We start from the raw sequence: 24,063 nt of genomic DNA, 5'->3' as shown, positions 1-24,063 counted from the left end.
AAAGCCGAGAGGTAAGGCTGTGCTTTCCACAGAAGATAGAACCTGGAAAAAAACCTATTCTAAATAACCCAGACCAACTGCCTTGTGCCATATATAATTCCACTCATCTCACCCTAATAAGTTATAAATGACACTTTTTAAAACATCTTCAGACTCAATAAGACTAATGTTTATACTTTTACAGTGTGTTATGTGTTGTTACACAATGAGTATTATTCAAAATATCACTTGGTTACCAAAAAAAAAAAAAAAAAAGGCCAGGTCTTACTACTGCACATTAGATAAACGTTTTACGTTTAAGACAAATGTCTAAAGAAACCTGTCTCTCTGCCTTTGTATTATCTATTCCTGGTTCATAGCTCCAGAATGAATGAAAAGTTAAGACCTTTTCCTTATACAGCCTAGTTCTTGCGTAGTTTTAAAAGAGAAATCAACCAGTCTGAACAGATGAGTCTTCTTGATCTAACCTAGTGTCTTATTTTTCAATGAGCTGGTCACTATTTCTCTAAGGAGCCACTCTTTTGGAAGATCTCTCACTTGAGTCATAGTCATTTGAGATTCATTAATTTCCTAACAAGAGTTACAGTGACCCTTTCTCCAGGCAGTACACCAGCCTCCCAGCCATTCCTTTGACTTATTAATCCAAATAACTACTTGATTACAGGGGTAACTGGTCTGCCATAAATACAAATCAGGCATAACATGAAGTCCAGTTAATAGCCAACTATTCCCAGCCCCCGGAAGCACTCAGAAAAAAAGGAAAGCAAACGATTCAATTAGAACAATTACCTGCTGATCCACTGAGACACTGAAAGGGTCAAAACTGCATTTGCCAGAGATAAGTCTTAACTTGGCTTACTTAACGGTAACGTCTTTGGCTGTCTTAACAGAGATGCTACACAGTTCTTGGACCTTACCAGCAATTTGCACAGGGTGTTGTCTAATGTTAGTTGCTAGAGACATAGACTAAATGGACTTTCTGGATGCTGATCTTCAATGGATCATTTACGACATCTAATAATCAGTTCCTACGTGGTAATCAGTAAACCCGGTTTTAAGACTCCACGGTGGACCAGAACACGACTGGAAAATTTGCAGTGAGAGACGGAAAGATCTGTGGCATTTTCAGTGAGGGCTAAAACACCTCCGCCCTGCGGGTTCTGCCATACAGCCACAACAATGACACTGGCGAAGGGCAGAGTTCCTGTGGAAACACTTACGGTGCGATTCTTCTGGTGGAAAAAACAAAGGCCTCAAGCCAAGTAGTAGGCAGTGACCGAGCCCAGTGGAACCAGGGGTCTAACGCAGATAGTTCCGAGCCCAAACCAAGATAATCATTAACTTCACATAAATGGAGATAAAAATCTGTAATTAACTGGAGGACACACAGCCCACAGATATGACATAGTCTGGTATTTTGAGATTTTCGAGCAGCCGCCCTTTGAGTAACTCATAACCCAGGGCATATCTCCCAGGCTTTTCTGCAGTTGGGAGAAGACAAACCACCAGCATCTATATTTACAGGAGTTTGAGTGATCATGTTATATGCTAATAAATGAGTGAGCTCCACCTCCACCACCCTCTGCTTGAGTCTAATTACTAGTTTAGCCTTTAAAAGGGCACTCCCTTCAGCTGCAGGAGTCTGGAACTCCTGTCCAGAACAGAGCTGGACATCTAGCCTACACACTGCCCCTCCCAGGAGCCAGTCCGGTTACATGGCACAGGCAGGCCACTCTGCTCAGGATGCCATAGGCCCACCCCACATAAGCCTCAACCATTACACTGACTTTGGGTAAGGAAGAGAACCCTTTCTTACCCCTCCCCTCAAGACACCCAATTCAACCATTTATTCAGCACCTACCAAAACCAGCCACTGGGAATCAGCAGGGTTAGGATAGTCCCTTGCCCTCATGAAGCAAGTTCCTGCCAGTGGCCTGAACCAGACACGGTTTGCCTTTATTAATTTTTTTTTAATTTTTAAAATGAATTTAGCCTTTAAACATTTTTTTTCAATTAAAAAAAATTTTTTGGAGTATGGTAGATTGACAATGTTGTGCTGGTTTCAGGTACATGGCAAAATGACTGTTACCTATGGGGCTTCCCTGGGGGCTCAGCGGTAAAGAACCCGCCTGCCAATGCAGGAGATGCAAGTTCAATCCCTCGGCTGGGAAGATTCCCCTGGAGGAGGGCATGGCAACCCACTCCAGTATTCTTGCCTGAAAATCCCATGGGCAGAGGAGCCTGGAGGACTACAGTACATAGCGTTGCAAAAGAGTCGGACACAACCTATCTACTGAGCATGGCATGGATTTTTATCTGTATATTCTTTTTCAGATCAGATCTTTTCCCCATATAGGTTATTACAAAATATTGAATATAGTTCCCTGTGCTACACAGGAAGTCCACATTATCTATTTCATATATACATATATATACAGTTTGCTTTTAACAGGCACTGAGGTGTGAGCCCTGTATAAAATGACCCACATGGGTAAAATTCTAGGGAAAAAAATATACAAATCCCCAAGGGAGATATGGGACAGGAGGTTGTGCCAGCATAAGCCTGATGAATACTGCCTTTCTTATGAAGACTGAACTTGGGTGTATCCTCCTCCACGACGTCCTCCCTGAAGCAGGTTTACAATCCCCTGCGTCCTGCACTCATTTCTGTTCCACAGTTCCCCAATGATGAAACAATGGACTCGTGCCATCTGCCTCACTACAAGGTGAACTCCTTGAACTGTGCACCCCTAGCTAGCACCTGATGCACCTCCGGCTGAAGCAGGTGCCCTGGGAATGCAGAGTGTGTTGGTATGTTTCTCTTCATGCCCTGGCCTGTTTGTGGGTGTGTGTATGGTTACATAGAAAGTGACACATTTTTGCTACGTGACCTCCTTCACCCCTGTCTCCTCCAGTGTTATGTAACAAGTCCTCTATCCAAACTACAAAGGAATACCTGCTCTCCTCTCCCAATATGTACTGAAAACGAAGACAATTAGTCATGAATAGAAGCAAGAAAACCTAATTAGCTCATCTGTACTTAGATCATGAACTGGGAGACAAGGAGAGATGCAAGAAGGAATGGGGGAGGGAGACAAGGGCCAGACTCCTAGGAATCTTCCCAAGGGGCCTGGACTTTATAGGCGATGGGAAGCTTTTAAAAGACAGCTAGCAGGAGAGAGGTTAAGGCTGGGTTCTAGACAGCTCATCCGGGCAGCTCTAGGAGGACAGATTTGAGGGAGTAGGTTCGTGGTGACCAATTCCAAGGCTACTGAAACAATTTATCTATGTGATAGGGTCTGAACAAGTATGGTGCTGATGGAAAAGAGAAGCTGACTCAAGAATGTACAGCAAGCCAATCCAGAAGGACTTGGCAGTTGATGAAAATGGGAAAGAAGTGAAGAGAAAGAGAAAACTCCACAAGGGAGCCCAGGTGCCCAAATGATGATGAGATGAATTCTGACAGGGAAAATGCATGGAAGAGCTGCTCCTGCTAAGTTGCTTCAGTCCTGTCCAACTCTGTGCGACCCCACAGACGGCAGCCCACCAGGCTCCCCCATCCCTGGGATTCTCCAGGCAAGTACACTGGAGTGGTTTGCCTTTCCTTCTCTAATGCATGAAAGTGAAAAGTGAAAGTGAAGTCGCTCAGTCGTGTTCAACTCTTAGCGACCCTATGGACTGCAGCCTACCAAGCTCCTCCATCCATGGGATTTTCCAGGCAAGGATACTGGAGTGGGGTGCCATTGCCTTCTCTGGCGTGGAAGAGCAGGCAGGGATAAAGATGGGGTATTTAGTTGTGGGCAGTGTTGACTTCAATACACCTGAAGGATGCCCAAGTAGCTCTGTCCAGCAAGCATATTAGACATGAGACCTTAGGCCTGTTCTTGAACCTTCTAAGCCACAGTTTCCTTGGGTAGGAAATGCAGGAACCATGGAACTGCTTATCCCTCAAGACTGTTGCAAAAGCCTGAAGGAGACAGAGAATAAAGGTCTTTGCCCTAAGCCTGCCCCAGTCCAAGAAGCACTAATCAAGTTCAGGGACAAAGATTGGAGACAGAGTTTTAGAAATTCTTGGCCTACATGCAATACAATTAAGGCCATGAGAGCAGATGAGACTATCTGGAGTAAGGAAGACAACAATATAAGGATAAAACCCCAGGAAACACCAATATTAAAGGAGATTAAAGGATGAGGAAAGAGATACAATAGGAAAATTGTACAAAAAAAAATTGTAAAATTGATACAAAAAAAAATTCCCAGAAGGTGCTGGAGAAACACTGAAGCACGAAGGCAAAGAGAAGGAAGAAGCAGAAGTAAGTGACATGATTACACGGTCATCCCCAGGCTTTGCAGGAGTGGTATTCACACAGTGATGTAGGCAGAAGGCAGTCTGCACTGGGAAGAAAGCATGGGCTGGAGAGGACAGACGCAGTCAGCTCTTTGGGAAGATGGCTGAGATGAGAAGGGGAGACACTGAGCCTCACCTCAAAAGGGAAACAATCAAGGCCAAGACAGGCCTGGGTCATTTATTCTGCGGGGTTTGGGGAACTTGAGTGCTTAGAGATCTGGGTCATTTCTAAAGGAAAGGTGTTGGGAGGAAGGGAGAGGATGAAGGTACAGGAAGTGAAATACCTGACCCAGACAGGCACAGAGGGGACCCAAACAGAGCAGGCGTAGGACTGGGCCTCATCTCAAAACTGCCTGCAGGATATGCCACAGGTGGGAGCAGGAAGTTCACACCTGTGCGCTTCAGTTTTCTTGGAACATTAGGGCCCTTGACTACAGAGAAGACTCTGGGTGTTAGGAAGTACACTTAAATTCTGAGTATAACCAGGACTCTAATCTGAGCTCTTCCCACTAATGACTCAAGCAAAAAACAAGTAAGGAAGCAAGGGTCTTGTGAAGAGAAAGGGGAGAGGGAGTTGGGGATGGTGCTTGGCGATACTTCATTATTTTTCTTCTAATTCTCTCAGTCAGTTTCTTCCTTTTCACGTAAGCTTCACTGAAGCAAAACTTTCAGCAGGTAATTTGACTTCAAAATACTAATAGAAATGACATTCATGGAAAGTCTCCTTTGATATCTTGACAGGAACAATTTTTCATAATCATTATTTTTCCTGTTTTAAAATCAAAATTCTACATCCACAAGCCCAAAAGGACCAAGTTATAGCAGAAGGGATTGACAATGAGCATCAGAAATTCCACTCAGAGAAGAAAATACACACTGGACTCCTAATTAGGCAACTTCACAGGCCACTTATTTATCTTTCCAGAAACGGGATATGTTTTTAAAAAATAAGCTTACATGGCAACTATTCTTTCAAGGTCACAGTTAAACCATTATCCAGTTTATGCCCCTCACTGGTCTCCTTTTCTTACCAAAGGCAGGCTGCTGTTAATAGAGTCCTGACATCTGGTATACCAGAAGATGGTTTGAGTCAGTTTTTCCTACCTTGAAAACCACCTCTTATCACTTAAGCACAAGTTAATATTTTATTTGGGGAGCCTAGGGTTCGGTTTAGTCTTTCCACACACCTTTGGAAAGTGAAAGTGAAAGTGAAGTCGCTCAGTCGCTTCCAACTCTTTGCAACCCCATGGACTGTAGCCTATCAGGCTCCTCCGTCCATGGGATTTTCCAGGCAAGAGTGCTGGAGTGGGTTGCCATTCCTTCTCCAGGGGATCTTCCCAACCCAGGAATCAAACCTGAGTCTCCCGCATTGTAGGCAGACGCTTTACCATCTGAGCCACCAGGGAAGCCACACACCTTTTACATGTATTTAAATAATCAAGGAATAAAAATCACACCGGCATATTCACTGTCCCTAAACTACTCCTAAGGCTGCTCTTAAACTCACACAAAGTATTAATGTCTGTATCTGAAATAGGAATATTTTTAAAGAGATGATCTCTTAGCAAAAGTGGATGACAGTGTTTGAATTCTGAGGCCAACTCAAGACATGAGAACAAGGAGGGGCTTCTTCAGTCTACACGTTTCCTTTACCAGGGACCAGGGGGCCCCTGAAGGTCACTGGTACTCACACAGATATATCTGGATGCTCACACAGATAGCGGTACAACTGGGCGGAAAGCAGGTCAGCGGCCAACATCAGGCCAACACCCACGAACACATTCTCACTCGCCCCCAGACATCTGCAACAGCAGCGCCCCAGCAAATCAATACAACCACAACCCAGGTACAGGATGTGCATGACAAGAAGGCGAGGGGGCCCAGCAGGGAGACTCAGAAACAACGTCTTCTCCGGGAAGCTTAAGAGCCAACCAAGACTTCTGAGCAGCCAGAACCAAGCCTGCACTGAACATCACTATGAATGCTGTTGGGCCTTACTATGGAGCAGATGAAACTTCTGGTCTGAAAGAGTAAACATTTTTGTATCAGAACACACCTAACTTAAAATCACCCATGAAAGACCTAGGACCCCAAACAAGTGTTGATTTAACTGATAAAGCTGTAGATAATTGATATGGGGAAAATGGTCATATTTTCTGTAAACCAAATCACCCTTGTTGGCATCCTTGATTCACCTGGAAATCCACAAGGTCAAATGATGCACTTTTATAAAATTGTTTCCTCCTTTTAAGCATGAAAGAATAATTCACATCCAATGCATTATATCTTCAAACTTAAGTCAAGGAAACATCTTTTAATGCCTATTCAAAGAGGCTATTTACCATCTTTTCTCAGCGATAAACATTCTCATTTCAGCTTTTGAATGGCAGCTTCATTGGATTTTTGTAACTAAAATATTGCAACTTTACTTCTTTCTGGTTATTGCCCCTAACTCAGAACCTTCTCCCTGTTCAGCATCAGATGCGCTAACCAACAGACTCAAACTCAAGGTTTTCCATAAACTAACTTTAGTCAACATTGGGACTATAGTAATTCTAGCTTCGATTCCCCAGACTCCTTTCAAGATCTTTCAAAATGGACAAATGTGCAGAATTTAACCCAAACCTAGGATAAGGAAACCATCTTCTCTTTCACCAATAACCATCCTACACACCAGAATCCTAAATAAAAAGCAAACGTGCCAAGAAGGTTAGACTCAAAAACCCTTTCTAAAATTCTGACCTCTAAATTCCTTAAAATTAAAAACTCCAAAATGCTGTGTAAATAAACATTTTACTGCTTTGAAAGCTAAGTTCAGAAAAGGCTGGGATCATGACTTCATATTTAAGTACTGGTAGAGTGGTGGTAATTGTGACTTTGAGTTTTCTACAATGGTATATGTCATGCACTGTACTAGTTTACCTAAGTCTTCACTATATTGTCACACAACCCTATGAGATAGGTAGTAAGTTACAAGGAGAAAGCTGGGGCTAGGAGAGGTTAAGCAACCTCGTTGCTGCTGCTGCTGCTAAATCACTTCAGTCGTGTCCGACTCTGTGCGACCCCAAAGACAGCAGCCCACCAGGCTCCCCCGTCCCTGGGGTTCTCCAGGCAAGTGACCTCGTTAATGAGAGGCAAAATGAATAGTTGAACCCAATCTGGCTGACACTCAACCATCACACTGCGATGCACTGCTAATTATGGTCATTGTCCAATAAATATTCCTCAAAGCCTGTATTTGCGTGCTGTGACTCTGTCATTGTAGATTCTGCATTCTGATTTATATGGCTTAGGCTAATGCTAATGTGTCTTTTTACATTCAACAGAGACCAGATAGATATTGAAGGGATGGTCAGAAATATTCCGGAGATCTAGCAGATGCCAAAACAGACATGATCCAAAATTATTCAAAAATAGACAAAATTATCCAGAGTTAATTCCCCAAATTATACTCAATCAGGTAAATGGGCTTTGCAGAAGTCAGCAAGAATCAACTACCCACTTATAATTTTTGAGGTTTTACTTCCTTCATGATTACTGGCACTATGGTTATTAATTCTCCACACATTTATAGTTTTCTAAAAGAGTAAGACACCTGGAACCCTATCAATTATATCACTGCAGTACAATTATCTAAGTATTAAAACATTCCATTAATACTTATGACTCCATAGAAAATAAATATATCATTTAAAAAATTCAAGAACCTGGAATAAACTTTGATGTCTTTGTTTCCTTTCCTCTATTCTTTTTTTTTTTTTTTTTGGAACCTATGGCACTGAAACAGGTCGCAAGCAGGCAGATGCCTTAGTGTCATTTGAGGGGTGCCCACAAGACTACCAGGTGGGTCAGCAATTAAGACTCCGCCTGCCAATGCAGGAGACGCCAGCTCAATCCCTGGGTCAAGAAGATCTCCTGGAGTAGGAAACCACAACCCACTCTAGTATTCTTGCCTGGAAAATTCCATGGACAGAGGAGACTTGCAGGCTACAGCCCAGGGGGCTGCAAAGAGTCAGACATGAGTGAGTTTGCACGCACACACACAAAAACTACAACCTCCCCCATTCCTCAGGAAGCGCCTACATCACTGCCTTCATTGTCTAAAGTGAAACCATCCGAATGCCTTTCCTTGGCCAATATGATTAATTTCAGAAGGTCCTTGTCAAAATATTAATTTCCTTGGGAGATTAAAAGCAGCCAAAGCTACCATTTCTTGAGGACCTATTTTGTGCTGAGCATGGTTTACGTATTAAATCAAATCTTTACACCAGCCTTCTGTGGTAGCTAACTTGAGCACCGTTTTCCAGGAGAGAGAATAGAGCTGAAGGGACAGGCTCACTGCGGCAGAGCTGGGATAATACACTGCACCTGCTAACAGCAAGTCTATGCCCTTTCTCATACCTTCTCTGTTCCTTCACATGTCAAACCTGTCGCCACCTTTGGGCCTTTTCCTGAGCTGTTCCCTTTGCCCAGATGCTTTCCATAACCTTCACATGGCTGGATGCTTCTTGCCACTTGGGTCTCAGCCAAAATGTGTGCACCCTATGAGTCCTCTGACACTCTAAGTAAAGCAGTCACCTTGTCACACTCCATCACACCACCTTGTTTTAATTCTCTACTTAGCACCTAACCACCATGGGCTATTCTTGTAATTACCTGTTTGCCTGCTTATTGAGAGGGTAAAAGGCCTGTGAGAGCCGAGATTCTGAATGTTGTGTTCTCTATCCCATCTATAACACCTAGAACAGAGCGGGGTACCCAGCAGGTGCTCAATATAGATCAATGAATGACTGAATGGCTTTCCTGCTGCCTCCTCCACACATTAGGATGGTGTCAGGAAAGAATCAAGTCCAGAGAGCGAGATTCAAGCTTTACCTCTGACTAGCTAGGGGGTTGCACTCTGGGCAATCTCCATTCAGCTCAATTTCTAGGATCATCAGGCTATTTTCCAAGGCGTCGGCAAGGTGAGCTATAACTCAGGAACAGATAATCTTTTTGGGCTGGTGGCTCAGATGGTAAAGAATCTGTCTGCAGTGTGGGAGACATGGGTTTGATCCCTGAGTCAGGAAGATCCCCTGGAGAAGGGAATGGCTACCCACTCCAGTATCCTGGCCTGGAGAATTCCATGGACAGGGGAGCCTGGCAGGCTACAGTCCACGGGGTTGCAAACAGTCAGACACAACTGAGTGACTTTCACTTTCAAGACGGACCCAGGCCACTGGAGACCTGACATCACAGGACAAGAGGAGCAGGCAAGAACCACTGATCCCATCGTTTTATCTTGGATTAGCACAGTGGTTCACCATAAGGCCCAGTACAGTTCAAGAAGAGGGTAAATATTTTAAGTATACTGATAAATCCTATCTCTTTTTACAGAGGGTTATCTTAACAGAAGACATCAAGCCAAGGTCATTCAAAATGTCCCAGTTTTTTATTTTTTTAACTTTCCATCTATTGCAAACCTAAAAGAAACCGTTCAACAGTAGAGACTTCTGAAAATACCTAAATGACACAACCAAATAGGTCCTAAAATGGGTCATAATCTAGTATATTTCACCGGGAACCAGAAGTGAGAACACATTTTAAGTACACACCCTAGGAATTAGAAATTAATAACAACCTCATTTTTTATACCTTTTAACACCTGAAGCCGGTATCCACAGTTAGGCTTCTGGGGACCACGAAACTGATGACACTGTTCCCAGCACATTGTCAATATGCACACACGTGCGTTTTTCTAGAAACAGGGTCCATAGCTTTTATCATCACTAAAACGATCCAGGGTTCAAACATGGTTTCCAAAGCACTGCGTCTATTAAAAACCCATTCTGAACTCTTCCATACTGTGATAAATCAAGAGTAATATATACTAAAGCACTTAAGAGATGAACAGCTCACAAATTAATAAATGCATTTTGTTTAGGAACTGCTGCTAATACAGCTTTTGTGCGCTCTTCCAAAAATAATTTCAGAGCCTAGAACAAATCAGTATCAGCAGAACAATCTCCAGAAGATGTTTCAGAAGGGAGCAGAAATTGCATTGTCTAATGGAACAACGATCAGAGCCACATAACGCAGATACTGGAAGAGGCCACAGAGCACAGGTTGCCCAGCCCCTGCCACCACAGACAAGAACACTGAAGCCCAGGGCGAGGACAGAGACACATCGAATGTAAGTGTACATCAAATGGAAGATGCAGAAATAGCGCCAAGTAAGTGCAAGAAATATATCTGACTTGCAAAGAAAAATTCAGCTTTGTGGTTCTGGTTTAAGCACTTGGAGAGCAAGCTCTACATTGAGAACATGCTCACACTGGCCCCATATGACTTATTTCATTAAGGTAATTATGAGGGGCTCATGGTGACCCTGGTTCTATCCTCTGGCAAATTTTTTTTTTTTTAACCATAGAGCAAACTAAACACTTTTGGTTACCTTTTAAGCATTTCTCCCCCTGTAAGGTCAAAGTTGTGTCAGGGTTGAACTTACGTAAAAATCAAAGGAACTTTCCAGAAGACGGCACATAATTAAAGCACTGTTGGTATAGTCGTTCTATTAAAATGTCCTAGCTGCTTTGACAATCACTGCTCTAATGTATTGGTGCTACAGAAATACACTAATAATCTTGATAAATCTCCCTATATAGGGCCATGATTCTCAACAAAAATTTCCCAACTCATAAAATTCTCCAATATAGCACATAAACACTACAATAGCCAATACCATTGGGCTCATTCTGCCATCTAATTAAAATGTCTATTGTACAAGTGATTTATAGGACTTGTCATCAAGCAGGGTGGATATATAGACTGGTGGCTACAGACACCTCATGACAACAAAGCATTAATTACCATGCTAGTGAGAATGGCTTCTAGCAAAAGCTCAAAGGGTGTGATTCTCAGTCTCTCTCTGATGCAAGAAAACAGGGACATAACTTACCAGTCCCATAGAATGGGGAGCCCATTAGTGTAAATCAGGAGATACAACTGCACGACTTAAAATGAGAACCCACTATAATTCCTTAAGGTTGATTCTAAGCCAAGGAAATAACACCAACATCACTACCAATGCTAAAAGTCATTTAGACATGAGTTAAATCCTCTCCAAGCCTGAGCAATTTAGATTTGGACCAATTTAATTCTTAGGAGTTACTAACTTTGATAAGACATAAGTCATTTTGACTGCTTAAAACCAAACCAATTACTCCAAAAGCAAAGAAATGATGTAATTGCCTAACATATGGAGGCAGCAGCTTTAGAGATGGAAGGGTCCCTAGAGAGACTCTAGTGCAATCCCCTCCTGCTAGAAACCAGGGAGCTGAGAGCCTATTACACAGAGGCTTGCCTGAGGTCACAGCTGACAGATGGCAAAGCCAAACCTTGACCCCAGCTCTCCTGACTCTCATAGCACAGTACTTAGATATTGCTGTAAGTTGTACAATGAAATACAAAGAGTTTCTTTTTTAATTGGGTAGTTAATACCAAACTAATTTGCAGTTAAAGTTAACTTCCCATATATTTACTAATAAGCCAGCTTCCACTAAAATTTTAGGAAGCATATTAATAGGTAAATAAATATTTAAATAAGCAAATATGTAATTTAATATATTTAATAAATGACTACATATCTAAATAGATTTGAATAAGTATATCTTCATATCTATGTAGATGTTAGTGTATAAGTGTGTGTATGATGTTAGTATATAAGTGTGTGTCTGTCATATATCACATGAGCTAAGGAAACAATAATGCTCTAGCTAGAGCTTTGGTTCCCACATTCTGAAAACAAAACACTTGAGCTATCATGGAGTCAAAAACTCAAAAACCTCCCAGGATCAAGCAGCTAAAGGAGACTGAGTATCAGGGAGTGGTGAGGTCTACAGCAAACCCCACAGAGTGAAATGTCTTCAGGGAAGTGAAACGAGGTCACTCAGTCGTGTCCAACTCTTTGCGACCCCATGGACTGCAGCCTACCAGGCTCCTCTGTCCATGGAATTTTCCAGGCAAGAATACTGGAGTGGGTTGCCATTTCTTCAGAGTCAATGTTAAAAACATCTCTGCCAAATGAGTACATCTGCAGGGCGTCCATGGTCCTAAGAGTTGTCAGGCTTTTTGTTACTGTTCCAAACAAGATGACCTTTCTGCTTCAACATCTATGATTCTTTTCTGATCTGCACAAAACTTGGGATGTTTGATGGTTCAAAGAAAGGTGTTACTGTTTCTTTCTTGGGGAGTTAAATGTTCTTTCAGGTTATCTGTTCACAGACATTGAAATTTAGTTCCCTCCAAACTTTCAGACAGAGAAGGCTATGGCAACCCACTCCAGTACTCTTGCCTGGAAAATCCCATGGATGGAGGAGCCTGGTAGGCTGCAGTTCATGGGGTCGCTAAGAGTCGGACATGACTGAGTGACTTCACTTTCACTTTTCACTTTCATGCATTGGAGAAGGAAATGGCAACCCATTCCAGTGTTCTTGCCTGGAGAATCCCAGGGACGGGGGAGCCTGGTGGGCTGTCGTCTATGGGGTTGCACAGAGTCGGACACGACTGAAGCGACTTAGCAGCAGCAGCAGCAAACTTTCAGAAGATGGAAAGCTTTCTAGGGATCAGGAATATTTACATTTCAAAAAGATCTATGATGTCTCTCTGGGAAAACATTATCAAGTTAGAAGTTCCTTTTCTTCTTTTGAGAGATGGTTTTTCCAAATCCTTTAACTGAAGTAGACCTGTGGCCATGCAATCTATGCTGAAGGCTTAAAAATTAGCTGTTTTTCCTCCAGGAAAATGTTTCTGGTCTCCCCAAAGTGGGCACTCACCAGCGTCATAGTCCTTACTTCTGTCCTGTCATTTCCTAGTTGTTTTCCCCAGTCACCGCTTCTTCACTCTCTCTCCCCCATGGAATTATGAGGTCTATGAAGAAAAGGGCCATGTCTGTCTTGCCCACTGGTCTCCCCAGGGCAGAGCACCATGTTGGGTATGCTCAATGGTGGAGGAAGGCTCAATGGTGGAGGAAGGCTCAATGGTGGAGGGAGGCTCATTCAGGGCTTGGCATTTCATAGAGAAACATGTAATAGTTTGTCAGTAGCTACCCTAGGGTAGAGGGGATGAACCTCAGTCAACAGCCCACACTTTTAAACCCTGAACTCCTCTGATCAATATCATATACTTCCACAGGAGCCCAATCAATTCATACATCTGTCCCTTCGGGAGAGAGGGGAAGGGGACAGTAGAGATCTTAGGATGCTGAGGGAACACTAAGGAGGAGGAGAGCCAACCCGAGACCTGGCACGTCAGGGAAAGTTTCCTGGGTCAAGTGATATCTACAGCGAGACATGAAGCACAAGCAGGAATTAGCATGATGGCTCTTGAGGAACGGAAAGCTGATCATTGTGGCTGGAGCACGAAAGTGTGGGCTGGGGAGAGGTGAGCCATAAGGCTGAAGAGGAAATCGGAGCCCAGCTCGTGAAGAATATTCTATACCATTGTAAATAGTTGTGCTTTACCTAAGGGCAGTGGGGAACCACCGAAAGGTTTTAAGTAAAGGAATGATTATCAGCTTGGCAATTGAGAAAGATAATTTTGAATACAGCAGTGATGAAAGTGGAAAGAAAGTGATCAGGCACTGAGTTTCAGGCCTCATTTTCATTATATTCTAACAAAATGGGGCCAGCAGCCAACATAAATGGAGTACCAGACCTAGCCAACTGTTTTGCCAAATAGAAGACAGACTACAAAGAATCCAAGGCATCTCTCTGATTCTATGTAAATGCTACCTACCTCGTAAAAAATTATTGCACTTTTACTATCACAAACAGTCATCATTCTAAACTCTTGCTAGATACCAAAACTATACTAAGAATTACATAAGATACAATGATTCACTCTGCCCACCAACCTCATTAGCTTTCCACTGTTGAAGTACAACCAAATTTAACATGTCGGGCTCACAAACTATCAGTGAACAAAGTCACATCATATTAACAGGTTTGGTAATCAGTCTTTTAAAATGAGCAAAAGCCAGTAGTTTTCCAAATGCAATTTTCAATTTATTACCATATACAAAGGATAAAAAATCTTATCCAGTCTTTAAAGCACAAGTTGATGTGCAATTAATTAATTTTTTACATGGAACACTGATCATTGGAATAACTGGTCACTCCTCAATTACTTCCATTTCTTTCTTTTTAAAAAGATGAATGTTTAAGTAAAAATCTTTCCAAAGTGCTTACATTCTACTTGCTCCAAAAACACATTCTGACAAATATTTAGTACCTACTATACACCTGACACTGCCCAAGATGCTGGACTTAGAACAGCAAATAAGAGAGACGGGGGTCCCTGATCTCAAGGTGATAATAGCCCAAAAGAGAAGGGTATAATAAAACAGATTAACAATGATCTGAGAGTGTTGAGTGCATTGAAGGGTAATAGATAATGAGGTCTGGAAAATGCCTGAAACATTTGAACCACAACTTAACCATGATGAGAAACAGCCAGCCCCACTGCAGCAAAATTCTTATCATGAAAGTGAAGACACAATATAAATAATACAATTCACATATACTGGGATAAACCTCCCGATACACGCTAAAATGTTTTCCTCCTAAACACTCCGGCCCAATCGACTTCAAAGAAAAACAACCGTGAGAATAAAAAACTACAAAATACAACAGAGAATGAACCACCAGATAATGAATCTGTAAGATTCAATCTGATGCTCTAAATCCATGTACCTGGATCCACAAATAAAGGGCAAAGATAATCAGTGATTGCCCAGTGGTAACCTGGCTGCTTCCTCTGACAAGACTACCAGGCAGGTACCCTGAGTGAGAAGTTGAGAGAACGCAGCCCTCCCAGTGCTGGAGGGAACAGAATGTCTTCAGGAGGGCTGAACCAGGAAAACAGCTTGGGATCCTGCCAAGCAGGTCCTTCCTTCCTGAGGGGATGCCAAGGTCTTTCCATGACGCAGCCTCCAGCTCCTCTTGCCTCCTCCCATGTCCCCATGCTCTGCAGCAAGTATATTAGGTGCTGGTCCCCGTGTGGAAAGTGAGCGAAGAACGAGCAAACAAGAAGGAAATAAGGTTTTAATTTGGACAAATTTTCGGGTATCACAAGTCCAAGAAATTATACAAAATAAACCAGTTCAAGAAGGAATAGAAAAAAAGCTGACAGTGATAATTTAGAAAATGAGACTGTCCTAAAAGTCAGAAACTATATTGAATGACTTTGTTTGTTTTTTTAATGCTCCTACTCTGATTTTTTTTTTTTTCCACTAAAGAGACAATGTAGTTTTCAAGAGTCAGCCTTGGCTCAAATCTAATTCAGGCATTTTACTTATTTAACATCTTATTTGGAAAAATAAGGATAATAAATCCTCATTGTCTTTTCCCTACAGCTTTATTGGGTATACTTGTCCACATACTTAACAGCGAACTATCTGAAGTGCTTAGACATAAGTATATAACTGGGAAACCATCACCACAATCAAAATAATGAATATGTTCTTTTCCCTCAAAAGTTTCCTTATGCCTTCTTTGTAATCCATCCCTCCATCACTTTCATTCCCCTGGTCCCAGGCAACCACAGCTCTGCTTCCTATCACTGCAAATTACATTTTTCTATAATTTTGCATAAATGAAAACATCCAGTATGTATTCTCTTTGTCTGGCTTCTTTCAGTACATAAAGTACGTATTTTGAGATTCATCCATTTGGTTGCACGTATCAATAGTTCATTACTCTTTATTACTGGGTAGTATTCCACTGTATAGATATATAATTTGCTTAAATATTCACCTGTTGACTGACATTTTCCAGTTTGGGGGCTATATAACAAATAAAGCAGCTAAAAATATTTATGTATAAATGGTTTCATTTAAGAGTAGCTAGGTCCCATAGTAAGTACATTCCTAACACTAAGAAAGTATCAAAAGTGTTTTCCAACGTGATTATCGTTTTATATCCCTCACAGTAGTATATGACAGCTCCAGTTGCTCTACTTGCTCACTCACATGGTATGATCAGTCTCTTTAATTTTAGACTTTCCCATGGGTTTTGGTCTTAATTTACTTTTCCTTAACTAATCTTTTACTGTGCTATTTTCCATGAAGGGTGCCTATTCAAATCTCTGTCCCATTTTTAATTTGAACACATTTCTCATTGCGTCCCATTTTTAAACTATTTTTCTCATTGTCATTTTATCTATTCCTGTTAAAAGTCCCCTGTCTGATGTACATGTTACAAATAATTTCTCCTAGTGGATTATGTCTTTTTTTTAAGAATCTTCTGAAAAGTAACAGTTAATTTAAATAGTCTGATTTGATTTCTTTATAGTACTTGCTTTTTGGGTCCTATTTGAAAAAATACTTGTGGTGACCAAGGTCACTAAGATTTTCGTGTTTTCTTATAAAAATTTTACAGCTAAAACCCTACTTTTAGGTCTATGATCCATTTTCAGTTAACTTTTGTGTATAATGTAAGATTAAAGTCAATGCACAAGTTTCTGCATATAGCTATTCAATTATTCAAGCAGCACTTGTTGAGAAAATTATCATTTCCACAATGGAACTGCCTTGACATCTTTGTCAAAAGAAAGTCTACTGATCATATATGTCTGAATCTATTTCTAGACTCTCTTCTATTCCACTGATCTCTCTCTCTTTAATACCACATTACCTTGATTACAGTAGTGTTGTAAGTCTTGAAATCAGATACTTTAAGTCCTCCAACTCATCCTTTTTCCAAATTTAAGTCTGGGTCCTTCACATGTTCATATAAACTTTAGAATCAGTTTGTTAATTTTTACAACAAAGCCTGATGATATTTTGACTAGAAATGCATTAAATATATTGAACAATTTGGGAAAATTTTAGGTCTTAAGAAGATTGAATCTTCCCACTTATGAACACAGTATTTCTCTCCATTTATTTAGATCTTTAACTTATTTCAGCAATGGTTTCTCATTTTCAGTGGCCAAGTCCCGCATGTTTTATTAGATTTATCCAATTTCATATTTTGATGCTCTTTTAAATGGTATTTTTCTATTTCAGTTTTTAGTTGTCCACTGAGAGTTTGAAGAAACAAGTAACTTGTGGATTGGTTTGGATCCTGCAACGTAGCTAAACCTAGCCTGTTGGTTCTAGTAACCCTTTTGTAGGTGTCTTAGATTTTTCTATAGATACTTTAACTTCTTCCTTTGCATGTACTTTATTAATCGCCTGTTGCACTCTCTGCAACCTCCACTACACTGTTGAACAGAAGTGGTAAGGGTAGCTATCCTTGCCACTCTTGATCTTAGGGGAATATCATTCAGTTTTTCACCATCAACATGTTATTTGTAGGTTTTTCACAGCTGTCCTTCATCTGGTTGAAAAGTACCCTTCTATTACTAATTTGTTGAAAGTTTTTATCATGAATGGATATTGAATTTTGTCAAATTCTTTATCTATTGACCTGATCATATGAATTTTTTTCTGTTATTAAACTATTCTGTTAATTTGAAGAGTTGCACTGATTGATTTTAAATGTTTAATCAGCCATGAACCTTGCAGTCCTGGTTATAACCCCATTTGATCATTTGTTATATTGCTGGGTGTGATTTCCTAAAATTTAAGATTTTTTAATATCTACACTCAGAAGGGGCATTGGTCTTTAGTTCTATTATTTATTTGCAAAGCATCCATCAAGTTTTAGTATAAAGGTAACGTTGGCCTCATGAAACGTGCCAGGATGTGTTTCCTTTTCTTCTGTTTTCTGGAACAGTCTGTATAATCGTCAATGTTTCTTCCTTAAATGTATGATAGAACTTACCAGTTAAGCCACCTGGGACCTCAAGGTGGAAGGTTTTCTAACTGTACTGTGGAAGGTTTTCTAACTACAAATTCAATTGCCTTAATGGACATAAAGCTAGTTGTTTGAATGAATTTTGGTCATCTGTATCTTTCAAGGAATTTATTCATCTCATCTAAATTGCGGAATTTACTGGCATAAAGTTATTCATAATATTCTCTTATTTTTTTAATGTCTATAGGATCTATAGTGATGTTTTCTCATTTCTAACATTGGCAATTTGTGTCATCTTTTTTCTTGATCATTCTGGCTTGAGATTTATCCATTTTATTGTGTGTGTGTGTTTTTCCAGAGAACCAATGTTTTTGTTTCATTGCTTTTTCTCTACTGTTTCTGCTTTCTACTTCACTGATTTCTGCTATCTTTACATGTCCTTCTTTCTGCTTACCTAGGATTTGACTGGTTCTTACTTTCCTAGTTTTAGGCAGAAACTCAGGTCTTTGAAATCTTTTCTAATTGAAGAGTTTAACATTGAATTTCCATTTAAGAACTTCTTCAGCTGTCATATTATATCTCACTACCTCCTTGGATATAATGCAAATTAAATGAAATAAATGTAGTTAGGAAAGAAATGGTTGATTGCCTAATCCACAGCAGGCACTGTGCCTGGTACTAGGAATGTGTGCGTGTGTGCTAAGTCACTTCAGTCGTGTGCGACCCTAGAGACTGTAGCCCATGAGGCTCCCCTATCCAGTGGGATTCTCCAGGCGAGAATACTGGAATGGGTTGCTGCGTCCTCCTCGGTACTAGGAATATAACTGCACAAAATAGATCTCTTTCTCTCATCAAGCTTAGAAGGTAATATCAATGAAACTGGTACAAAATCAATGTCAAAGACGATCTTCTTAATACTTAGAAATTATGTTAAGCAAAAAAGCGTAACAACTTTGTTTTATTCTAATAATAAAGGTATCTTGTTTTTGTCTCTTCTCCTGATCTAGGGATAATTAAACTGCTAGTTTATTTTCATTGTTTAGCAGTCTGTAATTTCAGTTGCAAAAAATAAATTTATCGTGGAGTAAATTATTCCATTTATAGCTTTCTGAATAAACTATGCATTTCAATTTAATATGCTAAGGACAAATAAGTAATTCTGTAATTCTAAATTTCAAAACCACTTTAGACCTATAGAGGATCATTTAAAAAACAAGCATTCCATATATTTCCAAATATTTTAACAAAATTATTTTAACAAAAAAATTTTTAAAAAGGAAACTCACGGCCTATTTTATCTACCCTATCATCACAATTTCAAAATACCAAGAATTTTAAAAACTCTGCCTCCTCACTGAATGAGTGTCTGACAAATCACCAATGTCAAGGTCATTTAAATGCCGATATATCCTACCAAACACTTGTATTTTTCAGAACACCACTACCGGGTTACATTAAACACCTAAATATAATTAATTCAGACAAATAAGATATGTAAATTTAATTTACATTTAAACCTACAGCCAGTGGGACAATAGGCAGATCTAAATAGGCACCCCACCTTTTCAAGTAACCTGAATCTTCCTATACTTATGCTTCTTCCAGCCCTTACCTTGTGGTCTTCATTTAGACTACAGGTTCTCAAACTTGACTGCACATTGGGATCACCTGGAGAACCGACAAATACTGATGCTGGTGTCCACAGCCAGAGAGTCTCGTCTAGAGTCTTTAAAAGTAGGGGGTTTTTTAAAGTCCCTCAGGTGATTCAAATGTGCGGATTATGGGTAAAGAAAACCAGTCTAGGATCTCTCTTGGAAAACATGCTTCTAATGACCATCGGTCAGCCTGCACCATTATATTTCAGAACCCAGTTCTTTAGAGCTTTGCCCAATCTAACTCCTAACTGGATACTAATTTAATAATTCCATTTAGATTCCTAGACTGAGCTCTACTTCCTATTCAGAAATTCACAAAATAAAATGTCAATCTCTCTTTTGGCCATTCCTCTCCAGCCCACTTCTAAATTCCACAAAGTAAATTCAGCTGAAGAGAAATTAACTCGATATAATTTGATGTTACAGTTAAACAGTCGTTATGGTTTTTTCTCCTATTTAAGAGACTACTCCACAAGCTAGCTGTAATTTTACAAAATATATGATAAAAGTATCAATTCCTCAAAATGTAAAATAAATATCTAAATGAGTCTTTCTTACTGTCCATCTGATTCCCCCACTTGTTAATTTCAAACAGGGTTTTCAAAACTGATTCACATTCTGGCCTCAAAACTGACATCCTCCAGAATTTAAATCATTAAACTCCTAAGAGTCTTCAAAGGACTTATTCAGCCAGACCAGACCACTTCATTCTAATTATCATTTCATCACGTACATGTGGGAAGGATAACACCTGCATCACAAAGGCAGTATGAAGATTAGGAAGCAAATGCATTTTAGCACTGTGTAGAGTCTCTAGACATTTTAATTTATTTGCAGCAGACATTTTGCCTCATGGGAACTATGTGAAAAGCACAGGCAAGTAGGAAGTTGCGGGCAACTACTTGTCAATACACAGAAATTCAAGCAGGTGAGGTGAGAAACCAGGGGTGGTTCACAAACTGCTGAGGAGCCCTGGAAACTCTCAAGACCAGTAACAGCAGAAACACTAACTGCAGGAATCAGACCTCTTGGGCTGAAACTGAACTGAAGTTGCCTGCAAACACATCATGTAAATCTCATCTCCTTGAAAAACTGCTTAACAAAACTTTGCCAACTGCAGACCCAGGCACTCCGATCCCTGCCAGTGCAGGTTATTTACCTCTGGGATGTAATGGATGTGCATGCTGAAACACGTGTGCACGTCTGAGCGGCTGAACCAACACGTATCCATAAACATTATGAATAATACCTGCGAGAATGCATGCCTTTCGCTTAAGAAACGCTTAAAGAGCTTTATCCAAAGCAAGTCACTTTACTAACACACCTTCCTTGCCTTTCCTGTATCACCCGCGTGCAGAGAGCTGGGGCGCCTTACTCAAAGTCTGGGAGGAGGGGGTGATCGCCCCTTCCCCCGACTTCCCGTTAGCCCAAGCTGCCATCCCCAAGAGGAACCGTATCCAGGATGGCTTCTTAGAGGCACAACTATGCCCTCGCACACCCACCGCGGTCGCATCACCAGTGCCACGGGCCACCTGGACGTGGACCAAAAGTGGAGGGAATTCCCTGAGCCGCGGAGCCTGGGAAGATGGGAAAGCGGGTCCCAGGCAAGTTCTGTAAAATGAAAGACGGGAAAGGTGCGGAGTGGACACCAAGGTGAGGGCTCCAGGTACTCACCCAGCCCTCGAAGGTGTCCGAGGTGCCGGCCGTGCGCAGCAGCTCCTGGAATTGCAGGGTGCAGTTGGCCACAAAGTGGTCGTAGCCCAGGGGCGTCTCGTGGAAGACGGCCAGCTCCAGGTGGCCACCGTCGGTGACGTTGGCGCAGAACTCCTCATTGTACGTGGGCTTGTTGGTCTTCTGCTTGGTGCTAGTTTGGCCCACGCGGACCTGGTCCACGCTCACCGTCAGGTAGGGGTCCAGTAGCTGATAGCCCTTCTTGAAGAGCGAGTGGCGCAGGGACCAGCGGGTGGGCTGCAGCCCCACGGCCTCGCCAATCCGGACCCTCAAGTAGCCATTGAACTTCATGGTGCCGGACGACATGCCGACGCCGCTGTCCCGCCCCAGGGACCGCGCGGTCTCGCAGCCGGAGAGCGGGGAGCCCTCGCTCAGGCCAGCCCGCGCGGCGGCCGCTGGAGTGGAGGCAGCTCCCGGGAAAAGCAGCACCCAAGCTCCCCTCGACAGGCCATTCTGCCTCCTCCGCCGGACCTTCCCTCCCCTCCTTCCCTCCCTCCCTCCCTCGCGAGGTGGAAAGGAGGGGAGCCGGGCGCCGAGCCCTCAGCGGGCCGGGGTCGCCCGACCGTCCCTCTCGAGCGCGCGGCGCCTCCCGGGGGCTCGCACGGGACTCGCCCCTTCTTCAGGGCCAGGAAGCGCCTCTCCCGGGAGAGCCGGAGCGACCCGTCCGGTTAGCTCGAGCCTCCAGCGTCTCCTGCCCCCGCCTCCGCCCGCTCCGGCTCGGGCTCCTGCCCCCGCCTCCGCGGGCTCACGCTCTCCCCCACTCGGCGAGCTTCAAACCAGGAAGCAGCTGCCGCCGCATCCCGGGCAGGAGCCTCGAGCCGCTCGGCTCCACGTTCACAGACACCCTCCAAGGGGCTCGCGCGCCGTGCGAAGCCCGGGGGCGTGGCGCGCAGCCGGAGCCCAGCCCTGCGTTCGGGCAGTGGCGGGGCGCACGCAGCCCGGGGAGCCCCGCGCGGGTCAATTCGCACCGCTCCGGGCGCACTCGCTGCAGCAGTCTGGCGGGGCGCTCGGGGCTGGAGGTTACCCCAGGTGCAGGCCAAAATGGGAAGGGCTTGTGGCCCAGCCCCAGCAAACACCTGAGGCGTGGGAGACAGAACCAGCGAGAGCTGGAAGGCGGGTAGGAGAAGGGACAGGGAACTCGCGCGGCTGGGGGACGCCCGCGCCCACCCTCTCACCCTAGGAGGTGGCCTGGCCACCCAGCCTGACCATCTGGGAGAGGCCCTGGCCGGAGACGGGCGCATGGCAGGGAGGTTCCTTTTCCTAATCTTTACAAGGATGGCTCATCCCGAGTTCAGCTCGGGCCCATCCTGTTGTGCGCCTTTCCTGCGGAGAGTAATTACACGGTTGTTGTGTGTGTGAGTGTGTGTGTGTGTGTTTTAATAGGGCAGTAGTAATGATGTCCGCCTCCTTCCTCGGAGAGGTGTGTCTTGTTGCACAAAGAGCAGGAAAGGTCGGTTCTGAAGGCAGACGTGGCCGAGACTACTAAATCTCTTCCTCTGCGGGGCGGTTCCTGGTCCGCCCAGCCCTACAGGACAAGGGCAGAAGATGTTCACTCACACAAACACACACGCACACACAGACACAGTCCCCAGTACACGTGCGCCGAAGAAATCGCCTCTTCTAGGAACAGTCTAGGCTGTTGCTCTGTTTGTGAGTCAGAGGGGGTCGCCTCCAGCTGCTTCTCCACTCGGGGCTCCTGCAGTTTTTGTCCCCTGGGATCTCCTCACTCCCTGAGGGCCACCTCAACCAATTTGTCTCCCATAAAGCTTAGGCCATTGTTAAGATCCCTAATTACATTCTCTTTGGCGACTCTGAGTCTCCTGGGAGCAGGTCAGCCTTTCTATTCCCTTCTTCCCACTGCCCTATTTGGGGCTCTCAACTCGGTTCTCAGCAGTTCACTTAGGCACACTGTGGAATGAAAACAGAAAAGAACAATGGTCGGTGGGGAAAGGCCGGTCTTAAAAACAGCATTTCCTTAGAAGAACGGGGCAGGGATGTAGCACATCGCCCAGACGACACCTTAGCTTTAGACAGAGCTTTAGCAAGCTCTCCAATACCCAGGGAGCTCCTGTATGGCCCCAGTGGGAAAGGTCAAGGGGATCATTTGGGTCAACTTTGTCATCCTCTCCTCCAAAGAGTAGAACTCTAGCTTTAAGAACCACTGAAGGATTTGCTGCTATTGGATCTCAGCACCAAGAGAAGACAGTCCCAAATGCTGGGCAGCTACACAGGTGCCCTGGGGTTAGGTGGTGAGGCCACCAAATACTCCATTTTTGCCCTATCAGTCAGTGCCAGGCGTAGGTGGGCAGTGGTGACAGAGCAGTGAGCAGGCCAGCCATGGTGCCTGCCCTCCTGGGGCTTAGCAGTCCCACAAGAGAGGAAAACCAGTAAATAGAGGGTGAAGTGGAGGAACAGACCAAGGTATCTTGGGGTAATGTAACCGGAGGGTTGAGGGGAGGCTAATCAGAGAAGGGTTACCTAAAAAAATTCACAGCAGAAGGATCTATTTATTCAGAGTTCCTGAGAAAAGTTTGTCCTGTTTGGGGAACCA

The 24,063-nt window shown here is 43.1% G+C and overlaps 1 protein-coding gene across 1 annotated transcript in view; it reads right to left on the bottom strand.

Annotated features, from left to right (window-relative positions):
• The window catches only part of PRKCH (protein kinase C eta), a 237,969-nt gene extending 215,102 nt beyond the window's left edge, over nt 1-22,867 (bottom strand). Inside the window, exon 1 of the mRNA XM_069596762.1 lies at nt 21,456-22,867. Within this exon, the coding sequence (XP_069452863.1) occupies nt 21,456-21,818 (363 nt within the window). The 5' untranslated portion in view covers nt 21,819-22,867. The remainder of the gene's footprint in view (nt 1-21,455) is intronic.
• Between the last annotated feature and the right edge of the window lie 1,196 nt (nt 22,868-24,063).

The sequence above is a fragment of the Ovis canadensis genome, chromosome 7 (assembly GCF_042477335.2).
Source record: "Ovis canadensis isolate MfBH-ARS-UI-01 breed Bighorn chromosome 7, ARS-UI_OviCan_v2, whole genome shotgun sequence".
Lineage (NCBI taxonomy): Eukaryota > Metazoa > Chordata > Mammalia > Artiodactyla > Bovidae > Ovis > Ovis canadensis.
Note: the sequence above shows the minus strand (reverse complement) of the source record. Positions and strands in the feature narration are given on the sequence as shown.